The 22,968-nt window shown below is 35.5% G+C and overlaps 1 protein-coding gene across 2 annotated transcripts in view; it reads right to left on the bottom strand.

Moving 5' to 3' along the window:
• The window catches only part of VAV3 (vav guanine nucleotide exchange factor 3), a 399,285-nt gene that overhangs the window by 95,019 nt on the left and 281,298 nt on the right, over positions 1–22,968 (bottom strand). For both annotated transcript variants that reach the window (XM_054494867.1, XM_054494871.2), the window contains 2 exons: positions 20,604–20,629; positions 15,719–15,764 (listed from right to left, as the gene is read on the bottom strand). In XM_054494867.1, coding sequence (XP_054350842.1) covers positions 15,719–15,764; positions 20,604–20,629 — 72 coding nt within the window. The remainder of the gene's footprint in view (positions 1–15,718; positions 15,765–20,603; positions 20,630–22,968) is intronic.

Genomic DNA, 22,968 nt, shown 5'->3' with positions numbered 1-22,968 from the left:
GGGGTCATTTCCTGATATTTTGCTATGATTTTATTTTCTAATCACGTTAAAATCAAAGGCACACTAATGAAAGATCTAAAACGCTATGTGGAATGAGCTTCCTTCCTTGCCTGGAATCGTAGCATCCCAAGGTTGGCAGAGACTCGAGGGGCCATCTGCAGTGTCTGCTTGCCCTTTGCCCAACTGGGCCCTTCCGAGAAGCTCTTTCCCAGGCTCTCCAATCACCTCAGCTGGTCCTCTCTCATCCAGGACCCAGACAGTCATATGATAGCAACCCTGCCTTAAGCCTTCACATCAAGGTCATATTTCTCCTTTCATTTGATATTGACAATTAAGAGTGCTTATCCTTCTTTAGTCTGACCAAGATTATTTCTCTTTAGCCTACTTCATCTCACTTCCTCCCTCCACTGAGCATCTGGCATGATCCATAATTGTAGCCAGCCTGGCTAAAAAATAAATCTTCTGATAAAGTGCACTGATTTAATGAATGCATTCCTACAAGACTCCTAAATTAGTTAAAAACATACAATGCTTCTGCTAGTTATGGAAACACATATATGGAAGTTTTATAAGGATTTGGTTAAAAGCTCAGTTTCAGCGTTTATTACTTACATGAATTTGGACACCTGTCCACAACTCTCAGTGTAGCTTTCTCATCTGTAAAATGGGCATAATACCTCTCACAGCTTTGTTGTGAGAATTAAAAATAAAGCATGTAAAACCTCTAGTACATCAACAAATATCACTCTAATATTCATTCCATGGCTACTTCACCAACATGCTGATTGACATATAAATCATACAAAGATGAATTTGCAGTCATGGAGTACAATGAAATGTGTAGAATAAGAGATCAGCAAACCATCAACTTTTTCCTCATTGTAGTGAGAGAAAGAAACTACAGGCGTGGTCCCAGGAACTATGTTTGGACAGTCTAGAGAGGAGGAAATTAACAATTCTAAAGAAATTTACTATTAAATGAATGCAGGTGTTTCAGTAGGAATTTCTAATGTCTAATATTAACTTTAGCTTATATTTTTTAGGAGAAACATACAGTTTTGATTGTCACATGTTAAATGGAATTTCACTTTATTTTGGCTTTTAGCTGGCAGTATCTTATTACATAGGCATCCCGTAACAGTTAGTTCACAAGCTACTTATCTCAACGTGTTTATCTGAATTCTCTTCAACTCTTTCACGATACGGGTGTGGGGTTCAGGATTTCTAAGGGAGTCAGCACTGACTATACAGAGAAAAATCCCCAAGGGAGAAAGTCAGGAGCTGATAAGAAGGTCAAAAAGAACACACGGGAAAAAAAAGAAAAACGAGTTATGCCGGTGTTCTTTAAAATTGAAGACAGAAAAATTCTTGGCTGCACTTTCATTCTATTTCACCTTACAAAAACCTCCTGCTATTCCACTCTGCTCAAAGTCTTCTTTCCAAACTACTTTGAATTAAAACATGAAGTAATCCTTACTAAGTGTCCATAGGATCTCTTCTTTATCCTTCGCTGTGTAAGTGGGGACAAAAAGAGCTACCCAGTATTGTTGCTGGACACCAGCCTTGTCTGCCTCCTGTTATTTTCAGAAACCTCAAGGCTGCATTTTCACCCATGTCCTCAGAATTTCTTGTTCTTCTTTTGGCTTTTTACAATGCTTCTAGTAGCAGGGGCCATGGAAATAAAGAAATGAAGGAGACAGGGGGCATCTTCTAATAGAGACAAGAAAGAAATAAACACATTTTCAAGAATGCCTGAAAATTTCACCATGGATCCATTCCTATCTTTGATACTCGGTAGCTGATGGTTGTAAATAAAGGTAGACTAGAGCCTCCTTTTCTTGCACAACAGGTTTTTTGTTTTTCCTATTTATGATTGTTTAAATTGGTGTTTCTGTTTTCCAGCATGAGGTTTACATTAGTTTTTTCTTTTTTTTTAGATTGTCATCCCTTTCATCTATTCGTGAGGTGCTGTATTACTCATGAATTTTAAATTGGAAGGCAGAAGAAAAGAGGTAAAGAAATAATTGCAAAGAAAAAGCTGTGTACTTTCCAGTGAATGGTAATAAAAACCTCCTTAGAGGAGAGAATAACTATATGGCTGACACTAAAATATAATCAATACTACATACTGATCACCCAAATAATGTTACAGTTGAGAATCTGAGACACATGGCAAAATAAAGATGATTTCACAGCTTGGCACTTTTCAAAATTATATGACATGATTTTGTATGCCATGGCTAGGTTCAGTTTTCTATCCTGATTAATACATTATATCATTTGTGCCAGTGTATGTGGGTAGGGTGAGTATTTTCATCTCCATTTTACAGATTAGAAAACTGAGGCTTATTAAATTGTCCAAAGATTTGCACAGCAGCTTGGACTGAAAGTCATGTTTTCAAACTTGATGCCCATACTGCTTCCTACCAGTGAGAGTAAGAATTTCCATCACTGCTGGCTCTTGGCCAGCTATCCCGTGCCAAGCACTGAGCTTGAAGTGCTTTGCCTGTGTTATGACCACACAGAGAGGAGGTAACAGAGCCAAGAATTTGGATCCAGATCTCTCTGATCCATGGGCCCAAACTCTTAACCAACGCACTCTACTTCTATACCCTATGCCCGGGCATTCTCAGAGCATGTTAAATTTACATAACATTATCACAAATTAAATAACAGCCAAATTAAAACCTTTGCAAATGAAGATTAAACACTTTTTTTATTTTTTATTTTTTGCCTTTCAGAAATGTTATTGAAAAAAACTGGCAAGAGACATGAAGTATGTTTGTTCTTGTGCTTCGATGGTGATTAATGAACTCTTTTTGAGAGAGGCAAGATCTGTACTTGGCATTAATATTATAAACTTTTCTCAACCCAGTAGCTTCTCTTTAGGTGGGGGGAAAGCAGTTACATAAGGCAGCGATTAATGAGATGCCACAAATGTTGACTTAGTCCCAAATAGGGATTTTTTTTCCTCCCTCAAATCTGAGTGCTTCACCCAAATTAATTTTAAGTCACACTACAAATATGAGTAAAGTGCCGACTTGAGTTGAAAATACATCATATGCTCAACCTGAGTCCATATGCTTTTTCCCCAATTTCTTCCTGTTTTGCTAGAAAAAAAAAAATCCTTGAACAGTTTGAGATTCCAAGAAGGTGTTGCCATTTCGTTTTCTCAAAATCATTGGCCAGATTCTGTTCTTGGATACTGCTTGAATTTAAATGGAAGATGCACAAAGTATTTAAATCTGGGATCCCCAAAGCATGGCATTACCATTTTTTGAAATGGCAAAGTTTCTTCCTCTGGGAGTGAAAAGCTGTAGTGTTAGGACTATAATGGTAGGTGGAGGTAGAGAAATACATGTACGCTTTCATGTTTTATCTAATCATGTACATGTCCTCTAGACAAACTGAAAGGGTAATTCTTACTCCCAAGAAGGAAAGCTCTGTCCTGAACTGAAGACATCACACGATTTTGTTGGGGCATTTAATATAATAGGTAGCTATGATCACAACTGTTAATATCTGGACATCCAGAAGCATGTTCTGTGAACAGATCATAAGGGGCAACACGCCAGGCAGGAATCCAAAGTCATTATTCTACCTGCTTACAACCGACTTCTCAAAGAAAGTCTATTTATTAAACACCTAATATTTTCATGATGACATATAAGACTTTCCAAATTAGAACTTGAAAGTGTAGAATCTCCACACTGTTTTTGAAATGAGAACATATCTACTGCATACTTCAAATAAAGTAGAAGTTGAAATTTTCATACTTTGATGAAAAATTACTAAAATTAAAGCTCTTTTAAAATAATAGGTCTAGTCTCACTCCCAGGAGCAGCAGAGTAAATTAAGATAAGGAAGATTTGTAAAATAAAGGGAGACATATATGTACAAAAGGAAATAAGAACAATGGGAGGAGCTACTCTGAACTCAAAAGGCAGAGCTACAGAATATTTTTCTTCCTACTTCTAAAAATCCTTGGGGAAGTTAGGCTTAGTTTGTCATATTTTACCAAAAACAAAACAAAACAAAACAAAACTGATCATTTCAATATTAAGTATTTATATTTGTTTAAAATGTAATTTCCTATCTATACAGAACATGTATTGTGACATGCTTTGCACAAGATAACTTACAATTTTAGCAAGCCATGTGTATAATAAAGCACAAAACAAAAAGTACACAATATAATTGTGGTTGTTATGCAACAACAAAAAAGATAAATTTAGACTGGGTGCAGTGGCTCACACCTGTAATCCCAGCACACTGCAAGGCCAAGGCGGGAGGATTACATAAGGCCAAGAGTTTGAGACCAGCCTGGTCAACATGGTGAAACACTGCCTGTACTAAAAATACAAAAACTTAGCTAGGCATGGTGGCACATGCCTGCAATCCCAGCTACTTGGGTGGCTGAGGTACGAGAATCGGTTGAACCTGGGAGGCAGAGGTTGCAGGGAGCCAAGATCTTGCCACTGCACTTCAGCCTGGGCAACAGAGCAAGACTGTCTCAAAAAAAAAAAAAAAAAAAAAAAAAAAAGATAAATTTAAATTCTGTAAAATCTTGTAATGTAAATCCTGAAAAACATTTTAATGTACATTTGGAATTAGTCACAGAATTAAAATCTATTCCTTAAATAAAAATAAGTTAAATAAGTTATTACTTAAAAATAAGTTAAATGGCCAAATGCTACAAAAATTAAACAATAAAATTATAAGTAGGTGTTTAATAGGTCAGAGGAGGGAAAATTTTCTAAGCATAAAAGCAGTAAAACAGATCATAAATAAAATGTCTGTAACTTTGACCCCTGGTAAATTTAAAACTTTATATAGAAACAAATACACCAGAAAAAAAATATAAAAATATTTTCAATAAATGTAAGATTGATCTCTCTCATACACACACATATATTCTTACAAGTAATTTAGAAAAGCACCAAATCTTGAATAGAAAGAGGGGGGAAGCATAATAGATAATTCACAGAAAAAAATACAAATAGCCAAAAACATTAAAATATTCTATCTCACTAAAAATCAAGGAAGTTCATATTATGGTATCAACTACTATAATATGATAGTAAGATACTATTATTTTCCTATCTAATGACTTATAGTGAAAAGAATAATACAAGGTTGGTGGGCATAAAATAAGACATATTCTAATACCCCAATAATATGTGGGGATATAATTCAATGTAACATTTCTAAAAGGTAAATTTGGCAACATCTACATCCAAAATCTAGGAGTTCATATGCTTTGACCCAGATATTGTACCTCTATGATGCCATTGTTAAATAATAACCAGCTATATGGAAAAGTATGTTCATGTACAGATGTTCCTCAAAGCATTTATAAAAATAAAAATTAGAAAGACTAATGTTCAACAATAAATTATACTAAAATCCACTTCCTTATTTCTGAAGAGTATTTAATGATTCAAGATTCAAGTGCGGCTAAGATGATCTTTTCAACCAGTCCTAGCTGCCCATGTCGCTCCTCTGGATAAAACCCTTCCAAGGGCTCAATCTGTTCATCAGAATAAAGTCCAATTCCTTGATGTGCATCAACCAAGATCCTGCCTTGGTTTTCCTTCCATTCTCTTTGTGAATGGCTCTCCTGCTCCAACCCTAACCATCCTGTGCCTTCTCCAACTCAGGGCCCTTCTTGGAGCTGTTCCCTCTGCCTGCAACCCTCTTCTCTCCATTCAGATGCTGTTGATCCCTGCTTATATCCTGGATTCCAGGTTAGACATCATTTCCTGATGCTCACATATCTAAAGTCTATGTCTCTTTTAAGCATACCCTCTGTTTCTCCCTGATCTCAAATCTTCACCATTACCTTTGCTCCAGGACATAGGGAGCTGTGTGAGGGAAAACACATCTTGTTGATTCTTGTACAATTAACACCAAGTCAGTATACTTGTCAAACAGTTGAAAGAACAAATGAATCAACAAATATGCTCAATGAAACAAAATTAAGTGATAAAAGGAGAATATCAAACTGGAAACATAGGCATTTAATAAACATGTGGCTGCACATAAAAAAGAAACATATGAAGAAAAAAGTGTGTAACAAAAGTATACAGGGTGATTAGTTGAGTGAGAGGATTACAGGTAATTTGTCCAGAGAACTTTTTCTACACTTCCTTATATTTTCCGAATATTTTACGATAAACTTTACAAAATGAAAAACTCTAGCAAAAGAAGCTCAAGTGTTATTTTTTTAAAAATCTATGCTGCCTCATTTTTAAATAATACTTGGACAACAAATATCTATTGTATTTCTGTCACCACTGCAGTTATCCAAAAGCCAACACTGCAAAATAATCTGAAGGTAGTTTTTCAGAACTGCATGATATTTAAAAATTATACACTGATTTAAATAGTTAACTCCTTAAAATAGCTTTTAAAAAATTCAACTGCATTCAAGTTTAATATTTAGACTGCCAGAAATTATTCTTTCCATTTCCAAACTGTTAAGCAGAGTGAGTTCTGCTGGGTGCCATCCACATGGCGTGTTTCAGTGCCAGTGTCTACAGTTGTTTGTTTCAGAACCTCTAATTAGCTGTCTTATCTTCTGGTAGGGATTCTTCTGGTGCTAAGTTTTAATCGCCCAAATTAATTGAAATACTGTAGCAATTTCAGATTAACATTTTCAAAATTAACAATGCATAAAATAAAATCACCCATAAATCTGCTTGGTAACAGCAGCCACTAATGAACTCTGAAAATCAGACCAGATCCCACTGCTAACTTGCACAGAACTATACAGCTAGACCACAGGAAATAAGCTTTTCTCTGTCCAAAGCTTGACATAAGTAAAATATACAGAAGATGTCTAGAAGGATAAGGTCTCTAAAGCCAAATACGCTGCAATTAATTTTGGCACCCACCGAGTGCTGTGTGACCTTGGTTGAAGTACTTAACCTCTCAGAACTTTGGTTCCCTCTGCTGAAAAACCCCAGTGATCCTTGCCTCCTGGTATTGACATACTTAATCCCCTTCCCTGAATGTGGGTAACCAAAAGAATATGGCAAAGGTGATGGGATGTCACTTCTGTGATTATATTATACATTTTAATGTCCACCTTGCAAGGAAACCCTATCACCTTCTTGGTTTGCATATTCTGATGAAGCAAGCATCCATGGTGAGTAGGTCCATGTAGTAAAGAACTGAGGACAGCTTCTGGCCAAGTGTTCCAGGTCATAAGGCCCTCAGTTGAACAGTCCAAAAGGAATGGAATCCTGCGAAAAGCAGCGTGAGTTTGGAAGTGAACCCGTCCCCAGTTGAGCCTTCAGATGAGATCCAGCCCTGGCCGATATCTTAAGTGAAGTATTGTAAGAAACCCTGAAGCACAGAACCCAACTAAGCCATGCCTAGATTTCTGGTTCACAGAAACTGAGATAACACATGTGTGTTGTTTAAAGCTGCTAAATTCATGGTAAATTGTTATATAGCAATAGAAAATACAGGTATCTATATGTATCAATAACCACCACTATCATCATAATTTTCGGAGCACTTAGTATGTCCTAAACTTGGTTGATACTTTATTATCTCATTTAATCTTCATAATAATACTAGGAGATGGCTGCTACTATTACTTCCATTTTAGAGATGATAAGCAGGTTTATTTGTCTAAGATTATATAGCTAGTTAGTAGAGAGGCAGGACACAAATCCAGATCTGTGCCACTGTAGAACCCTTGGTCTATACCACCACACAGGGCTACCGTTGGAGATTAAAAGTGCTGTTATGCATGAATATGTTTAATACAGATAAAATTTAAAAAGATCTTTCCTTCTCTTTCTTTCCTCGTTACTCCTTTATTGCCGTGAAGCAGGTAGTGGCTTAAATTTAATGCCTTAAGAGCTGTATTATCTGGCTCTCCCACATTCTTACCCTGACCTTTCTTTTAAGGATGGCACCTTTCTTCAATTCTGTCCCCACAAAACATGCTGTGTTAGGTTCTGTTTCCTCAGTTCTCTAATCCGATAAACCAATCTATACTAACATGTGAGTAGATAACAGTAGAAAAAAGGATGATCACTGTCTAAAAACAGTGAGGTACCATGACAGGGCTACAGGAAGATCAAAAATGTGGCAAGAAAATTAGTGTTTTCTTTTACCACTGCAAAGAAAAAGCTTCCAGTTGGAAAAAACCTTTGTTGGGAATCTCCAGTTCCTATTTTAGGTTCACTTCTCCAGGTCAACCATTTTGGATACCAGAGAACTATCAAACAGAGGATCCTACAAATGGAAAAAGGACAAGGTAGGAGAGGTGGAAAACCTAGGCACAGTATGCCCAAGGATGAAAACTGTCTGAAACTTGTTGCACACAATAAGAGATGTACATTTTAATCTGCTAAAACCAAGCCTCTCTTTCCTCTCTCCTATTCATTTGTAAACAGAATTATAGAAAAAAAATTCCATGTGGACAAGCTAGTTCAGTCCCACTTCCCACCTCAGAAGTGAGTGCAGAAGCCAGGTTGGCCAATCAACAGAGCATTCTGGCTGCAGTGATTGCTTCAGAGAAGAGCTCATGGTCTAGGCTAGGCCAATTAAAGCTCTCCTTGAGATTCTGCTGGATTTACTGAGAGAAAGATGTTCTATTTTCTCTGAATTAACCAGCTGTGGGGACAATGTACATGAAGAGCTGCTAACAGACAACTTTGCCTCCACATGAGAAAAACCTCTGTGAGGTGCATGTTGACAAGAAGCCAATAGAGGAGAAAGGAGAACTAAGACACAAAGAGAAACTGAACCCTAATGATATCAGTTGGAGTCCCTGGATCCATCTCTGCCTGAAGCCAAAATGCTTTGGAATTCCCAGTTACCTAAGTCAGAAAACTCTCAATTTTTTTTTCCTAAGCTAGTTTGAAATGGGTTTTTGTCACTTGGTAATCAAAAGCATATTGGTTGGTATATAATTGAACTGACCCAAACCTAGGAACAGACTGATAACTTCATTTAAACATATGTAGTTCTAGTAAACTTACTTTTACTGATGTCTATTTAGATATTTTGTTTCCTTGTCCCGTGTCCTTCAGTTTGCAAAAAATTCTCCCTCATCTGCCTTCACAGTCAACCAGATCATTCATAACCTATATGACACACTTTGGTAGTTCATCATGTACTATACAATATTACTTTGACATGTTATGTTTGTATGTCTTAACTCTCCAGCAAAATTCCAAGTTCCTCAAAGGCAGAGGAACTTCCATATATTTCTAATACCTATATAGAAGAAAACGAATGAGCCTCAAAAGAAAAACGATCCATAAAAACAATTATAAGAACCTAATATAAGCTTTTATTTTCATTCAAATTAAAAATTTAGAAATCAGCTTGATTTGAACATGCTGAAAGATAACTAATTGCCAATATGAGTCATTTTGACAGAAATTCCACAAATAGCACTCCAGGGTTCTAATTAATTTGATAATAATCTTGCTATTTGTATATAGAACTGTAGTATAAATAAGATCATAAATTACATTAAGAATTACTTTATCAATGTCCTCTCCTGAAATCAATTGGATATCATTTGCATCAAATATTGTTATAGAAAGTCAGTATGTTTTGACCCAGTTGGTTCCTTTCATTTAAGTTACTTCAGACCTAAGTGCTGAAACAAAATTATCTGCCTCTCAGAGGTTGCTGGCCCATAAGAAATTCCTGAATTTTCTTTATCTACTTAGCATTACATGGCATATCCTTCTTTTCCTGAAATGGAATGGTATTCAACCAGCATAACCATAGATATGGGAAAGGAAGTCCACTCCATATCTGATGTTCTAAGCAGGGAACAGTTTATTGATGATAAATGTTCGAAGTAGCTCACTAGGTTCATTACTTCTTTTTCAGGATTTTCTTCTAAATATTTAATAGATACATACTTTATCTTCTAAAACATAACTACTACAATAATAAAAATTGTTAGAAGTGCATAAATGGCCCAGAGTAGGTTCTAAATATAATTCAAACATTCTGTTATTTCAGTAGTCATGTTACTGATGTATATTTTCCATCTAAAAGCACCGCCATGCACATCTCCAGATATTCACCTCACCTTTGTTCTGATTCTGAAGGTGCCTGACCAGTATAAAAGACAGGCTTGGCAAGGCATGCACAGACCTGCCAAACAACAGCAGTAGTGATCCTTTGTGAACTCGGAATGAGCCTTGAAGGGGAGAAATAAATCCTCCTCCAACCAAGAAAGATGTGAGCAAGGGGTTGTGGTGCTCATTTCAGAAATCTGTTACCACGGAAAAGGGAATCAGAAAGGTAGTCCTGAAAATGACTAAAAGAAGATCAACTGTCCTAGTGCAAAACTAGTCTTATTGCCCATGGTTTAATAGAAGCTTGAAAAAAAGTCAGCTATTTTAAAAACCAGAGCATGCTCCTCGGCATTTGTTCACAGCTTGGATTTCTCATTTCTCTGCAATGAATCTTAATCACTGGGTTTACTGTCCCAGTTTTTTCAAGTTCATTTCTTTCAATGTGAAATATATTTTTACACATTTACAATTATGTTCCCAATATTTAGATTAGGATTTATATTTGATGAGAAATTAGTTTTGGAGGTGATAGAAAAGACAGAAGCAGGTTTGACTGATTAATATGGAAATATTCTAATCTATAGAAACTTTACTATTATAGAAAAAAGCTCCTTTACTAAAACCTTCAGGAATATGCATTTGTCTCCCTCATAAAAAAGAAAAGAGATAAAATGTATTTTTAGATAAGTGCATTTAAAAACACTGTGTTGTTATTTTTCTCAATGTTTTGTATTTGGAAACAAAAATATAAAATTTCTCTATTGAACATATTGATATTACATTTAAAAGCAAATCTAAAAGAAATCAACAATTCTGTTTAGACTTGGAATAAATTTCACAATCCTTTGAAATTAAAACACTAAGAACAATAGTATTAAATTGTAATTCAATACTATAAACCAGTATAAAAATTTTTATTTATATAAATGAAAACATTTATACGTAACCCAGCTTAAAAGCAATTTGAGACATTTGTGTTTCCCAATTTGTTTTGCTTTCTTGTATGTATTGTGTAATCCTAGATCTTTTTATATGTTTATTAAATGATTCACTAATTGTTTTTAAGACACTGCTATACAGTAATAAATCTGCATAAAAATAGTATATAATATTTAAAAAATTTATATGTACATTTATATACATGCATTTATGCAATCAGAACTTTGTGTCTGTATCTATTCCTTTCCTAGGAAGAATATAAATTCTTTGCAGAAAGGGGCCATGTTTTATAATTAATGACAATCCTGTGCTTAATGTCAGATAAATGAAATTGGTAATGAAAGAAAGATTTCTTAGATTCCTTTCTTCATACAATAACAAATGAGAATGGCGTTATATGTCAATCCTATCCACCTGAAAGAGGAAGTGACCACCTTTGAAGATGTCTCTGCTACAAAACAGTAAGACATCTCCTTGGTGAATAAGAAAAGACAGTTTTTCTAAGCCACATGCATCTCTTTGTAATCAAGAGTCTAACAATGAGCATCTGAGAAACAAGAGTTGTCAGAAAGGACTCTTATCAATTTAATCATTACCTATTCATTTATTATTCAAGGTTATCACAAAGCACAAGAATAACTTAAGATCAGAAAGGGTGTAAACTATTTAAACATTTCCCATCTACTCCACATAATCTTTAGGCAGCACAACACAGAATGATGGCCTGAAGTGTTTAAAAGCTAGTGACTGTAGGCTTAAATGCAGGATGCTATGAGTTCCACAAATCTAAGACAATTTTGCAATAATCTGAAAACATGGACCCAGTGAAAAGAATACATGCCCTGGTATACAGATTTGCCACATGCAAACTGAAATAAATCTTGTATCTCCTACACTGAGACAGAAGGAAATTTTTAAAGCTCAGTATTAAAATTTAATTGGTAACTTTGACCTTGAGTGCCACTTTAGGTGAAAAATATTACATCAGTGCTCAGATTTTCTTGAGATTTATGATCTCATGTTCTTGAAAAAGGCCTAGCACCTCCGTGTTCCTGAAATAATTGATATGTCTGTTACAAGTGTTATTTTCCTGATACCAACATCTGTCTTAGGAAGAAAAGTACAAACTGATGAAAATTTCCTGCTACATTTAAGAAATCCAAAAGAGCTACCAGAATTTGCATCTAATACATTACTATATTTATAAAAGCAGTCAAGATTATAAGTTGATACTTTTATTAGCACACAATAGAAGACAGGAAAAAATAAAGAGCAAAGCCATTTGCAAATATTGTCTATAAAGATTAATTACAATTATTAATAGGGAGTGAATGATTTAAATGTGCTAACAAGCTACAATGCAAACCTACAGTTCACCCTTTCTTGGATTTGAATAAACCCCACAATATATGTTTTCAATATTGGGATTGGGATTTTTTTTGCTTCTTTATTGCAATAACAAACACTAATAATTTCACCAAAAAAACCTCTCAACTATCACAGTTGACTACGTTTATTGGTAAAGATAAGCAAAAGATCATGAAAGCCATTAGATTAAGGGGGTAACAACAAATCTGAAAATGACTGTGATTATGTAGCTTCTTATTTCAATAGAAATTCAACATAAAATTCAGGGTCTGTTTAATATTATTCTCCTTCACATGACAAAATGTCCAATATTAAAGAACATGCTCTAATATAAACTAGTTAATATAGTAATTGCTATACTTAGCATTTATTATATGCTGGGCACCTTTCAGAGTACTTTACTTGCTCTTTTGTTTCTTGAGATAAGGTCTTGCTCTGTCACACAGGCTGGAATGTACTGGTGCCATCACAGCTCACCAGAGTCCCAAGCTCCTGGCTTTAAGTCATCCTCCCACTTGGCCTCCCAAAGTGCTAGGATTACAGGAATGAGCCACCTTGCCTGGCCTACATATATTAGCTCACGTAATGCTCACAACAACAACGTAAGGTAGGTCCTCTTATTCATTTCCTTTTACAAATGAGGAAACTATGGCACAGAGAGAGGAGGCAAACTGCCGAAGTTCAAACAGCAAGTAAACAGCTAAGGCCAGTCCCAAGCCCGGGCAACATGGCTCAGAGACATGCTTCCCACCACTAGACTATGCTGTGTTTCATTAGTATATCAGCAGGAGGAATTTAAAAAGAAAGAATGTCAATGCACACATAAAAACTGTATCATCACTTATTAATTCATGTAGCATTTATTAAGCACCTACTACCCATTGGACTATGCATTAAGTTCCTTTCCAATGCAAAAGGGCTATAGAGAATATATATAATATACCTTTGAACATGGCTCTGAAATTTGGACCTGGTGAAGTAGTTACACCTGGCCTCCTAAACTCTTTAATCAGTTGCTTTTATAAGCCACTTTAAGTGAGGCCCTGCAAAGTCATGTGTTGGCACTTGGAGATGTTAAGTAAATTAACTATAGGATAAAAAAAATCAAATGAACTTCCATGGTAGAAATACTAACAGCAAATAATGCATTGTGGAAGCAGTTTGTCTACGCAGACTCAACTTTACTGATCCCTTGTTTAAACATTTTGTCTGAAAATCTCTAAACAATAGCCACATGAGGATCAAGGCACGCTGGTCATCAAGCAAGGGTTAACTTTGAACAAAGAAGCTTTGCAACTAACCAGCAGAAACAGGCAGAGATCCAAAAGTCAAGCAACTTTAAATACGTAAGTCAAGCCTAAATCAAAAGACAGCTGTGGGAAGAAATAGGCTTACTATATATCAGCAGCTTCAACAGGCAAGATCATCAAGTGTTTGGTTTTTTTATTTCCAAAAATATGGAAAAAGGAACAATACACTCATATACATTTATTATACATAATGGAAAACTTTTTTTTTTTTTTTTTGAGACAGAGTCTTGCTTTGTCGCCAGGCTGGAGTGCAGTGGCGCGATCTCGGCTCACTGCAAGTTCCGCCTCCTGGGTTCACGCCATTCTCCTGCCTCAGCCTCCCAAGTAGCTGGGACTACAGGCACCCGCCACCACCCCCAGCTATTTTTTTTTGTTTGTATTTTTAGTAGAGACGGGGTTTCACCGTGTTAGCCAGGATGGTCTCCATCTCCTGACCTCGTGATCTGCCCACCTCGGCCTCCCAAAGTGCTGGGATTACAGGCGTGAGCCACTGCACCCAGCCACGTATGTTCTTACAAACATAACATACAACAGCGCTTCTCTTGTAAGTTTATTCTTCATGAAGTTCTAAAGTCTTTGGACAAATAGAAAAACAAAACAAAACAAAAAAACTGTACCTATACAAAGCCATCACCTTTAGGATAAAGGAGTATAAATTTGTTTTATTGTTGTTCTACTTTGCCATATTTATAATCTGGGAATTTACTAATCTAAATAATGTAAGGGATTCTAGAAAATTTTGGCTATAAATGGTTCAGTCAAATATGTTCCTATTGACACACTACAAATATAAAAATGCATTTCCCTGAGGGGAGAAGAAAGAAAAAATACATTAAAAAAATAACATTTATAAAGGTTAAGTAATTTTTCTGAAACAGCAATACTATAACACACACAAAATAAGACAAAAATATTATGTTCACAGTCATATACCCCTACTGAAAATAATAGAGAAAGTCACTTCTAAATATTATTGCAGGGAGTCCTCTGCAAAGGATATTGTCTTGGGAAAGTCAGAACTATTAAAAAGTAAACCAGGACCCCTGTTTTTTTAATGGCTTCAAATTTGTTTTGTAGTTAAAAGATTTAAACTAGTCTCAGGACACAAGTGAGGCAATTTCTAGCCAGAGGCAACAAAGCTCCTATAAATCTTAAACAGCTCATAAACTGGCAAGGCTACCATGGGTGTGGTTTCAGTTATAAACTATAATGCTTTGAAAACTAAACTTTACAACTAGGTGAATACCACTTATGATGGGAAAACAAAATGAAATACATAGTCCAGATTATTTTCCAGCAAAGCTACTCTATTTCTCATGTTCCCCTTGGTTTATCATCAAGTTAGTGTATTTGGAATCCTTTAACTGTGAATACCTTTTACTCACAACAAAAGGATCCACATACATAAAAAATCTTTGGTAATTAAACTGTGGAAGGAAGGCATTGCATAATGGATGAAAAATAATTATACTAACATAATGACAGGGCAAATCTCACAATGCTAAATAGAAAACAACTGAACATTTTCTGCAGACAAATAATTGGTCTCCGGAGAAGAAACTTGTCACAAAGTCCCCAAAAAACATGCTGCTATTATAAAATAGCACGGATATAGAATTAAGAAATTTTCTCAGATGGGGGGTGGGTACCAGTTGTCTGGTTTATGCTCTCCCCTACTTACTTAGAAAACAGTAATTTTTAAGTGCCAGCTAGCTGGTTGGTTTTCTTATTAGATTTACAAAGGAACACAGGGAGGGTGCTGGATATGTAAGCATTAACCAGGCACCCTGAGGCTGTTCAGTAAGCAAATAACCAGCTCAACTGCTGACTGTGGAAAGAGTGCAATGCTGGTGGTTGCTGGTAGTTACTCATGTGAATGATTTACACGTTAGACCGTGACCTCCTGGTCACACATTATACACCAAATTATGAGGAACAAAGGCCAACAATATGCCTGACTTTCCACAGCAATTCCCATATACTTTCATAAGCACTTAGCTGAAGCCATGATTACGGAAGGTTTAATCAGAAACACACCTGGATCCACCTGTTTAGGAGTTCTTCGCAGTCCATTGGTCCGTTTCTGTGCAGAAAAGTAAAACAAAGCAGAACAAATATGTGTTGGTAATTTTGCACTATTAAATTGTATTACTACTGGCACTTTGGAAAGCAAATGAATGTTGCACATTTTCCAAGTAAAAGTATGACTAAATTTGATCAGAATATGGTTTTAAAGTTTGTTTTATTTGTTTTTCTAGTAAGTCTTCCACGTGTATATCATTACACTTGATAAGTTGTTGGTACCTTATAACAGTAAGAAAAAAAATGTTTTTGGTAGCCAACTGCAAATATTGGGACTCAATTTGTTAAGTCATAGTGGCGATGGAGAGAACAAAGCTCAGCAGCCATCTTGGTTAGAATATGTTCCCAGCCAAGACATATGAGCAACAGCCTTAAACTGATCTCCTAAAACTCTAACTCAGCTATTTATGGGGCCTCACAGACCAGACTGAAGAAGGTATACAACCTCAAAACAAAGATCTGAAGCTCTGATTTTAGCCAATACTTAAATGAGAATAGTGTTTTAATTATAGACTAGTTGTATCTGAACACTTTAAAAAACAAAACAGACATGCAGCTTGTGAATCATAAAAATGAATTCTTATTATAGAAAATGAATCTGTAAGAAAACAACTTTGCATTACAAAAATTACAGATGAAATACAAAACAAGAGATTTTAAATCTATGAAAATGCATGGCTACATATTTTATTTCTAAAGCATTAAACTCATTCCCACCTAATAACTACAGTAATCTCACTAATTAAGAAGGGCTTGATTTCACTTCTTTATTATGCAACTGGATGAAATGCTGAGTCTATGACTATCATACAATCTAGATTTTCACAAAAGCAATTTTCTTTTTATGTGTTGGGGTTTGTATCAGTGTGTGAAGACTTGGTTTCATTCAGAGCACACTTGGCTGTGCTAAGCACACATTAGCCACGGATTTCTCTCAGGGTTCTTTCTGTTGTTTTCATTCACAAGTTAAATGGATGAAATGAGGTTTTTTTCCAGCCTTCCTAAGGGCCTCAAAGTCATATGCAGCAGACTTGCAGGGTTCTCAGGTGAAAGCAAATTGGAGAAATTTTTAAAATGTAATTTTGGTTTTTACTCCAACTACTTTCAACATGGATTTGTAAAAGACTGCTAGGATCATTAAAATCAGCATTGAAGCTATGTTGAGCAAGATGGATAGCTGCACTAGAAAAGCTATAACAAGAGTCACTGTGAGTGAAAGGAAAATTTTGCTCTAGATTTGTTGGTAGCCAAGGCACAAAAATTGGAAGCATAATGAGTTACAGACTCATGTCTGATAATATGAAAGAACACTAATTTAAGGAAAAATTCTTTTCTGTCTGAAAATTTATAATTTAGAGGAACTCTATATAAACAACATCGAATAACACAATTGACAGTATTTTCAACAGGAAATTATTTAATGATGGGCAACTTGCTATTTACTTCCTACATATCCCATCATCTTCTTAATGCACAATAGAAGCTGTCTTTCTACTGATTTTATACCTACTACTATTAAAGTACTAGGAATGCAAAAAAAAAATGAATTTAACTCTTTGGTTTGATTCCTAGAATGCCTAAATTAGTCCCATGTAGGAAATATAAACTTAAAATGTGAAAAGGGGACCCTGACTTCAAGAGCAACTCTGTATTCTTACACCTTGAATTTAGAATTAAAATAGGCTACACATTGCAAGTATTAAGGGAATGGATTCCAGAATACTCCCTAAGTTCAAATTCAGTTTGAACACAAACAGTTAAGTTTATATCTCTGTGCCTGTTTTCTCATCTATAAAATGGAGATAATACTAGCACCGACTTCACAGGTTTTGCAGTGAGAATTAAATGAGTTAATTTACCTTAAATGCTTGGAACAGTTACAGCCACATGGTAAGGATTATTAAGTGATAGATTATTAGTTTTTTGTTATTTTAAATGTTTAAATTCACACAAAGTAATTCTTCTACTCTTTAGGTGCCTTACTACTTATACTTTAGGTTCTTTCTCCTGAAAATCCACTGAAAATCAGTCACTCTGAAAAAAGAAACCTTTCTGCAGGAAGGGTGTGCAGTGGAATAAACCATGAACTGGTGTATTTAAAAAATAAACATAGGAGGAATTTTCACCTCCCTAAACCAACTGCATTTGGAGAGGCTAAGATTTTTTTATACTTTAAAAGAACCTAAAAAGTATTTTATATTGAAAAACCTGGAGATGTTTAGCAGATCATATTTTGAACAATTTTAAAGGGCAAATTTCATTTGTCATTCTGTCATCTCTATGCCTATACTCCCCTCCCCAATCTATATTCTCAAAAGTCTAGGACGGAGCTGGACAGGCCCTTGTCCCCAGCAGGAAGAGAAGGGAAAGGAGGAGAGGGCACATCTAGTAGCCACCCCTGGAGCTCTCAGTTACAGCCTCACACCACCATGAGAATCAGTCTCCAGGACCTTCTCAGTCTCCTTTGATCTACCTAACAGTGGTGGGCTGGCGGCGGGCGGCCGGAACCAAACAAACTCAATTCTATAAGCATTTGGCAGTTATTTCTTGTCTCATTACCATTACCTTATCTTTCTTTCCCTCTAAAAAAAAATGGATTTAAAGTAGCTAAATATGTATGCAATGATAAACTTGCTTCTTGGAGCCAGAGGAGCTTTCCGAAGGTCCACTCCAGAATGGGACGTGAGATGAACAGCCCAGGTATGGTTATGGATGCCCCACGGATCCTGTGACTAGTGAAAACTGACCTAACTCGCAAATAAAGTGCAAAATTAAAAATAAAAAATTCACAATCATAACTATTGAAAGGGAAGCAGAGGAGGCCTATAAACTGGTACATGGAGAGAAAGAAGGTCTTCAAGAGAGGAGAAAAAATAAAAATCACAGAGCTTACAAATTACAAAAGTGCTTCACTATTTACTTATGAGAAGATTCCTGAGCAGCATACAATCATCTGCCTTGGAGAGTGAACACACCTGGTATAGGGTGAGAGCTGCTTCTTAATATTAGTTTGCTATATTGCTCCCTTAAAACAAACTCAAGTTTCCAAATGGATTGACTAGCCTCAGAGCTTACTATAATCCTCCATCTACACAAAATAGAGATTTTTAGTACAGTCACCCAGTAAATAAAAATTATACTTATATTGAAGAGTGAAACAAGTCACTAAAAAACTGATGTTATATATTTTTAAAAATCAATGTGAAAATTAATTCCTTGCATCATAGGCTTACGTGTAATGTAAAAAGTATAAAAGTGCCTGTGAGACTTATTTAGTATCACATGAAAATTATTACCCACTTCTTATTGGCATATTTTCTTTCTGTAAGCACACCCACTTCACATTACTTAATTAAAATAAAATGAAACCATCTTCCTTGGAAAAAATAATACATATATCTAAAAGGATAAGTGTTAAGTAACACTGAGTTAAAGTTCAGAACTCTACAAGGTTTCTTTCTCAATAATATAATAATAGCATGAGAAAGTGAAAGAAGGCTGCTTTGCAAGATCCTTGGCACTGCTGGAAGAATCCTGATAGCCCTAATGAAAAATCTTACCTGTCAATGAAACACTAAAGGAAGTCTTTGGTTAATTTATTTTAGCTCTAAAGAAACTCATATGGCCTATTAAAAAAATCACCTTGTTATGCATTCTTTGGTCTAGACTTAAAATATAATCAACAGATGCACTGATTAGGTGCATATGAGCCTCTTTATATCACATTCTTGATATCCTATATGTTCAAATTATGTACTTATGCAAAAAGTAGAGACAAGCACCTCTTATATTTTGTTGTACTTTTTCTTATTTTTACTAGATGTTAGATTAAAAACATACTAATATCACTTTTAAAGAGAGGTTTTAATTGTTAGATATTAATTTATAAATCATAATTTTCATCATTGTTAGTTTGAAATTTTCATATTACTGTATTTTTGGTTCATATAACTGATCAAACATAGTTTGTATTTTATTTTTCTACGATTTCTAAAAATGTTTCACTATGGCCATTTGTGGAGGGGGGTGGGCAGTCAGGTAAGAAATCTGTTATTTTTGGTTGAAGGCCAAGGCAATGATTGTCTGGGAACCATTAAAATCTTTTCTGTCTGAAATTTTATAACTTTGGGGAACTCTATATAAACAACATCAAACAACACCATTGACAGTATTTTCAATAGGAAAGTATTTAATGATGGGCAACTTGCTGTTTACTTCCTACATATCCCATCATCTTTTGTATTTTTTTAAATAACTTTTTTTTTGGATTTTTTAAGTAACTTTATTCTGAGAGGTAACATGGATTACATACTTCTAAGCCATTAGGAGACTGTGTTAAACCAAAAGGAAATGTTACCAGATCTTGATTTGATCAATAGGATGTGATAATCATCATCTTTCTGCTCTAATGGAAAAGTACCAGAAACATGGAACCATAATCTTAGATGAACAACATTAGAATTTGCACTAATTCTACGGAATTTCAGTAATTCGGCAAATGTTGGGCAGTGACACAACATTTCATGACGGGGACGCATCTACCAACTTCTGGCGATAAGGGCCACCCTTCCCTCTGTACTTACAGTCCCATTTCATACACAGTCTTTGATTAAATATTCACATTTTTTCTCTACCTAAGATCTTTGGACAGTGACTGTGAAAATTCCTTGGATTTAACTTTTGCATTTTGTTCACAATCACTTGGTTGTTCCCTCTGTTTCTGTTTATTTCTATTTATTTTAAAAGGCACATTTAACAGTGTAAAAGCTCAAGCCTGGTTAAGTTAGCAAACAACTTGATATGCAAAGGTTATAAAAAATATTTAAAATGTTAATCTTACCTCTGGTAGTTTGAGTGTCCCTTGTTCTGAAAGAAATGTAAAAATTGGCATTGTCAGTGTAAAGTTATTTTGTTTGGTTAGCAACCTTAGCTTTCTCTGCAGAGTGGTAAAACACCACTGCTTTGTTTTCTTAACTGATACCTGTAATATATTTCCACGGTCCCTCAGGCTGGGCTAGTAATTATTTTGCAACCTTGGTTATCTTACCCTATTGGCTTGTCAGGAAAGTGACTCACAGTTTTAAATGACTTCTAGGTTACGCTTAACTTTTTCCATTGTTTATTAAGCAATGTCAGTTCTACCACATAAAGCTCCTTAAAACAGGGGCTTACACTAAATTTATATGCATGAGAGAAAGCTAAATGCAACCTTTCTTTCAACATACCTTGTTTTAAGAATCTAAAAACACTAAGCTAACAAAGGTACTGCATTGACTATTTGTAACAATTGCAAATTATACATAGTACAACATTTCGTGTGAATTGTTTTTTAAGTGGCTATAACTTTTATTTTTAATTTTGGGAGAAATACAGTTTGATTTAAAGATGGAACTTAAAAAAAACTGAGTCAGGATTGATTTTAATGCTAGTTTTCTTTTCATATTTAGTTTACCTCCAGAAATAGGAAGAACAATTCCTTCATTACATTTCAGTCCCTGTAAATGCCTAACAGTTATAAGGGCCCTGAGATCTTCAAATGCGCGCTATGGTAGAAGAGCAAAGGATCGTTCTGGGGATAAGGGCGCACACGGCACTTGGAAAACTGGTAGGCAGCGTCTTTGCCTCCTTTCCCCATACCCAGGAGTACTTATACATGTTCTAACTTCTCCAAACTGACAGGAAATTCCTCATCATCATAAGCCCAGGCCTATACTTTCCCCATCCAAAATGATCCTCTAAAGAAGCATCTGAAAGGATGCCACAGAGAGACATCAGGACAGAAAGAGCAGGCCTAAGTGGGAGCTCTGTAGGATGTTTTTTTTTTTTTTCTTATAAAATTTATTGATGAATAATTTAAGTACAATAAACTGCATCTATTAAAAAGGCACAATTTAATGAGTTACAATAGTTATATATATCTGTGAAATCACCACCTTAACAAAAAAAAAATACAGAACATTTCTAGGAACTCCCCCTCCCCCCGCCAAATTCTTCATTTCCTTTACAGTCAATTGTTCCACCTGCCCTTGGCTGCAGGCAAACACTGATCTGCTTTTTATCATTATATAGTAGTTGCATTTTATATAAACAGGATCATATATCGATTACTTTGAAAAACAATATGGAACTTTCTTAAAAAGGTAAACATATGCCTATCATATAATCTAGTTATTCTACTCCTAGGTATATACCCAAAATAAATGGAAACATATGACCATATAAAAACTTTTACACAAATGTTCATAGCAATGTTATTCACTATAACTCCAAACTGAAAACAACCCAAATGCCCGTCAGCCAGTGAATGGATTAAAAAGTGTATTATACTCATATATGGAATAGTATTCTCCAATAATACTAAACTATATTGAATAATATTCAGCAAAAGGAATGAATTACTCATACATAAAACAATAGGGATAAATCTGAAAATCATTAGACTAAATGAAAGAAACCAGACACAAAAGGATGTTTCTTTAAGAGATTCTAAGAAGTTCCCAGCCAGAGTTGAAGGGGAAAACTCCTGCCAGGACACCTGACTAGCTGCCACAGATTGCTTTACACAAGAAGATTGCCTCGGGCATGGAACAGGAGGTTGGTTTGTTTTTTATTTTCTCTCTAGCTTTTTTTTTTCTTTTTTTTCTTTTTTTAAGGAATACTTCTGATTAATGGAAATGGAAGATCCATGGGCAGAAAGTCACCTTCAGAAGAAAAGCTAAGTCCTCATCCCTTTGTCAATTTCAAACCCCATCACCTGGGCTTTCACAAATAACTGCCTTCTATGAAGGCATCTTTGCTAGCCCTGAAATCAGCCTTTACAAGGAGTATTCCTGGACAAAAAGTTACTTCATTTCTTCTTTTCCTCCCTATTGGAAACACATAATGTTTCAGAAGAAAGATCGCCCAAGAGTGCTGGTTTGGGAAGAGGTTCTATAAAAGTGCCATTTGGCCGGCCCAGGCTTAGAACCCAGGTTAGGAGAATTTGGGTTCTTAACAGAACAGCTGTGAGACTTGCTTCACTAGTTTGCCCAGAAAGACCTATATATACCAGAATATCCCTATTCCCCTACTGGTGAGTTAGAGCCTGAAATGAGAGTCATAAACTGCAGGAAGCACTAAACAGTGGGAGCAGTTTAAGTTTTCCATCCAAGGAGATTAAGGAAAGCTTTCTACACGAGCTCCAAAATCGGGGAAACCTCAGCTCT

The sequence above is a fragment of the Pongo pygmaeus genome, chromosome 1 (assembly GCF_028885625.2).
Source record: "Pongo pygmaeus isolate AG05252 chromosome 1, NHGRI_mPonPyg2-v2.0_pri, whole genome shotgun sequence".
Lineage (NCBI taxonomy): Eukaryota > Metazoa > Chordata > Mammalia > Primates > Hominidae > Pongo > Pongo pygmaeus.
This window is presented reverse-complemented; position numbering and strand designations above follow the sequence as displayed.